The 4225-nt window shown below is 49.9% G+C and overlaps 1 protein-coding gene across 1 annotated transcript; it reads left to right on the top strand.

The window, feature by feature from the left end:
* The first annotated feature begins 719 nt into the window (after positions 1-719).
* On the top strand, positions 720-3676 carry LOC125507111 (phytoene synthase 2, chloroplastic-like). Its single transcript, XM_048671798.1, has 6 exons — positions 720-1237; positions 1944-1994; positions 2113-2285; positions 2379-2614; positions 2900-3092; positions 3245-3676. The coding sequence occupies exons 1-6, from the start codon at positions 850-852 to the stop codon at positions 3392-3394; spliced, it is 1191 nt and encodes a 396-aa protein (XP_048527755.1). The 5' UTR covers positions 720-849; the 3' UTR covers positions 3395-3676.
* The last annotated feature ends 549 nt before the right edge of the window (positions 3677-4225 follow it).

Genomic DNA, 4225 nt, shown 5'->3' with positions numbered 1-4225 from the left:
ACCGTTTAGAGCCATATATGATCGTAGTCTTGTGGAGCCGGAAGATGGATGAATGTAACACCGTCCATGCCTTGTGGTCCTAGATGACCATGTGGAAAGGATACGGTTCGACTAGGTAAAGTTTTTTCTTCTTCAAAGTTGGAGCCCAAAGGGTCTCCATCTATTTACAAGAGAGAAGAGGAAAATTACGTAATTAAATATAGTAAACGATAATTGGACGACACCGAAGCAACCATCGCGGGACATGTCGAGCATCGCGACACTATCAACAAGCTTATTTTGAAATGGAATGTAGGAGGCCAGGTAAAAGCCGTTGCTCGAATACAAACATTTGCGAAGTAACCGAGGGAATCGGGATGAAGAAGAAATGAACCACCTCCAGCACTATCTATGTAAAAAGGTAGCAGTCGATTCGACGAGCGCCGGTAAAAATAATGTGCACGACGCAGGGCGTAGACTACCAAGTCGTGTCTTCATTTTCCGGTTGAGATTGACGGATTCTTTACCATCCGCATCCAGTAGCTGGCGCCAACTGCCAAGAACATTTTCCAGGGTAAAATGGCCGTTGCATTTGGAATTTTGATTTTTCAGAGTGGTAGCCGAGAGAAGGAGGGCGGCTGCTGTAGAGTGGAAAGTGTTGGTTGGGCTTCGCGGGGCCACGTCCACGGCTACTGGTGAAAAGCTGGAGCGCCCATTTAAAAGCCCAGCCCCACACCCTTTTGCTCCACCACCCAACCCAACCCAACGGAGCACACAGGGCAGCAGGCAGCTCGCCTCTCTCTCGTCCCACCAAAACCAATCCACCCATCCGTCCCTCCACCCGTCGGGGCGAGCGGGCGAGCGCAACCCATGGCGGGATCCTCCGCCGTGTACACGTCCTGCAGGCCGCACGCGCGCGCCTTCCTCCTCCACCCCCACCCGGCCGACCAGGCCCAGCGGGGCCTGCTCCCGGCCGCGGCGTGGAGGCGGGGCGGCGCGGCGCCGAGGGCCAGCCTGGTGGCGGCGCGGACGGCCACGGAGGAGGCGGTGTACGAGGTGGTGCTGCGGCAGGCCGCTCTGGTGGAGGACCTGCAGGGGCGCCGGGCGGCGCGGGAGGCCGACGCCGGCCGGCGCCGCCGCTGGCGGGACGAGCAGCTGGAGCAGGAGGGCGACGCCGAGCTCGGCTGGGGCCTCCTCGGCGACGCCTACGACCGCTGCGGCGAGGTCTGCGCCGAGTACGCCAAGACCTTCTACCTCGGTGAGCCAGCTCCCTCACGCACTCACTACTCTGCAACTCTGATGACGCTAGTACTGCAGTTCAACCGTCCGTCTCAACACATTCAGTCCAAAATTGCAAGGAGTAATTTATGCGTAGGATCAATCCAACGAATAAAAGATCGTTGGTGATATTCCATCATCGCATAGAAAATACTGTGCTCCCACTACCTGAGCAGCAGCTCTTCTGCTCCGGAATCCTCACGGGAGGATGACTGTCAGGCAGGCAACCAGCTGCCTGAAGCTTATCTAGTCTAACCAGCAACTGTAGCGCACACACGGATATAAAAGGCGATCGGATCTGCCGACTTTGGTAGGTAAAGATGGTGCACGTGGGTGCTACGTGCCATGCATATCTTGGCCAATCTCAGGGAAGCAATCAGTAAAAGGGAGTGTTCAGTTAGTCGTCCACGTCGTGGGGATTGAGAACCACTGGTGATATTAATTAGTTATAGCTTTCTCGGATGGGGCTAGGCATGTTTGGTCGGGTTGACATGATGTGGAGATGCATGGGCTTGATTTTAAGCTCATGTACTTCTATCTTTATTCTAGTTTTGTTCTCCTTTTTCCACTTGGATCTCCAATCTTGTGAGAAATCATCCTCTATTGCTATGAGTCTAGATAGGATCTCATCTGAAAATCGATCTTTATGGTCTTTAGTTTCTCACAGATGTTTGTTCTTGTGGCAGGCACACAGCTTATGACTCCTGAAAGGCGCAAAGCCGTTTGGGCGATCTATGGTACGTCTGAATTGCAGTTTTAGTTATTATTACTGCAGTTCATGAAACTGAATATGAAAATTTTGCTTCTGGCCTTACTGATTCGTAACTGACACTTTCCACTTTTTTGTTTTTGCAGTATGGTGCAGGAGAACTGATGAGCTAGTGGATGGCCCTAACTCATCTTACATCACGCCCAAGGCGCTGGATCGGTGGGAGAAGAGATTAGAGGATCTCTTCGAAGGCCGCCCATATGATATGTACGACGCAGCCCTCTCTGACACGGCGTCAAAGTTTCCAATTGATATCCAGGTAAGATAAGCCGAAGAAGTTACTGTAGAATTTATGAAACTCCGTCAGATAGAAGTTATTGGATAGTAACATCATAATCTCTTTTCTTTACAGCCGTTCAGAGATATGATTCAAGGGATGAGGCTTGACCTTTGGAAATCGAGGTATATGACCTTTGACGAGCTTTACCTCTACTGCTACTACGTTGCTGGCACTGTCGGTCTCATGACGGTACCGGTGATGGGGATTGCTCCGGACTCAAAGGCCTCAGCAGAGAGCGTGTACAATGCCGCACTGGCCCTTGGCATTGCCAACCAGCTCACAAACATCCTCCGAGATGTAGGAGAAGAGTAAGCACCAATTTTTACTCCATTATTACAAGCCATGTGGATTCCTGTCTCAGTAAGTTTTGGATGTGTAAACTAATACTAATACATTAAACACTCTGTCCTTTGAAATCTTGTGTAAAACGTACCAAGTAAGGCATCATTTTTTAAGCTGCAACTACGACTAGTGTATTTTACTCTTCTTGTATCTATCAGGCTAACCAACCTGTCACTGTTCAGAATATTTTGTTGTTATTTGTTTGTAAGTTTGTAATCTAATGTTTTTGTCTTTATGGATGAAAATTGCAGCTCAAGGAGGGGGAGAATATACCTTCCACTGGACGAACTGGCACAGGCGGGTCTGACAGAAGAGGACATATTCAGAGGGAAAGTGACGGATAAATGGAGGAGGTTCATGAAGGGCCAAATCCAGCGCGCCAGGCTCTTCTTTGATGAGGCCGAGAAGGGTGTCATGCATCTAGACTCTGCGAGCAGATGGCCGGTAAGAGAGGCTACAGAATCCTGCACTTTGAGATGCTGTCAAACAAAATAAGATTTTTTTTTTTGCGGGGGAAAATAAGAAAATTATCATTGAAAAATATGTATTGCAAGCATTGTTGACTCAAGTACCATGGGACTGTTGTTTCCTCGCAGGTCCTGGCATCGCTGTGGCTGTACAGGCAGATCCTGGACGCCATCGAGGCGAACGACTACAACAACTTCACCAAGCGGGCTTACGTGGGCAAGGCGAAGAAGTTTCTGTCTCTACCGGCGGCGTACGCGAGGGCGGCTCTTTCGCCATGAGCAAAGCAAAGCAAAGCAATCCTGTAGATCAGATGTTTTTTTCTTCTTCTTTTTCTTTCTTTTTGTCCTGTCACCCTACAATGATTTTTTTTGGCTGTTGTATATATTCAGCTGTATGTTTGCCATACGCCCTCGTCGGTATTTAGGTCAAGGGACCGATGTCGGGTCCTGCTGTACTGAAAGTCTGAAACACTTGTTACTACCACAGTGGAGAATCAAAATTGCTCCAGTTGAATGAAGAAGAAACAAACGCTCTTTCTTCCTAAAGAGCAAGACCATCAACATCACTCAGATTCAGAGCTCACCTCTGCAAATCCTTCTCTCCTTTTTGGTTAAGAGACTAACAATCTTCAGGCATACTTGCATTCGGCTAGGAGGCTAACACTGAGCCCAGAGCTGAGCGGAGCTTGCTCCAGAGCCCAGACTTTCTCTGATATGGGAGTCAGTGGTGCAGTAAAGCTTGGGAGGTAATCCCAACCCGAAACCGTCGCCGGTAAACGGAGTTCATCTTGAATTCTGGAACTGGAGATGGTGGTGATGATGTTCTGGTGAGCAAGTGTTGGCCAAGTGTATGTCCATCTGGCATAAGTATCTTCATCATAATCTCATCTTGTGGTGAGGTCTGAAGAAGGAAGGAGAGCCACATCGGGCCTGTGGTCCTGTGGCCAGCCCTTTTGGACGCTTTATGGACTCTGTCGTCTCCTTCCTCGCAGCGGCGGGCGGCCATGTCAGCAAGCTCCTCCGGCCGTGGCGAAGCTGAGCCACATCCCGGCGATATGGTGATAACACGCACGCCTTCTTTCCACCTCAGGATGTGTCTGCAATGCAATG

This window comes from Triticum urartu, chromosome 5 (genome assembly GCF_003073215.2).
Source record: "Triticum urartu cultivar G1812 chromosome 5, Tu2.1, whole genome shotgun sequence".
In the NCBI taxonomy this organism is placed as follows: Eukaryota; Viridiplantae; Streptophyta; class Magnoliopsida; order Poales; family Poaceae; genus Triticum; species Triticum urartu.
The sequence above is the reverse complement of the archived record's forward strand: the minus strand, read 5'-3'. Positions and strand labels throughout refer to the sequence as shown.

Bases quoted from the DNA above. Each gene is read 5' to 3' on its own strand.
- LOC125507111 (XM_048671798.1), top strand. From the start codon at position 850: ATGGCGGGATCCTCCGCCGTGTACACGTCCTGCAGGCCGCACGCGCGC. The intron at 2,615-2,899 runs GTAAGCACCAAT...TGAAAATTGCAG, and splicing joins CTCCGAGATGTAGGAGAAGA to CTCAAGGAGGGGGAGAATAT. The intron at 3,093-3,244 runs GTAAGAGAGGCT...GTTTCCTCGCAG, and splicing joins ACTCTGCGAGCAGATGGCCG to GTCCTGGCATCGCTGTGGCT.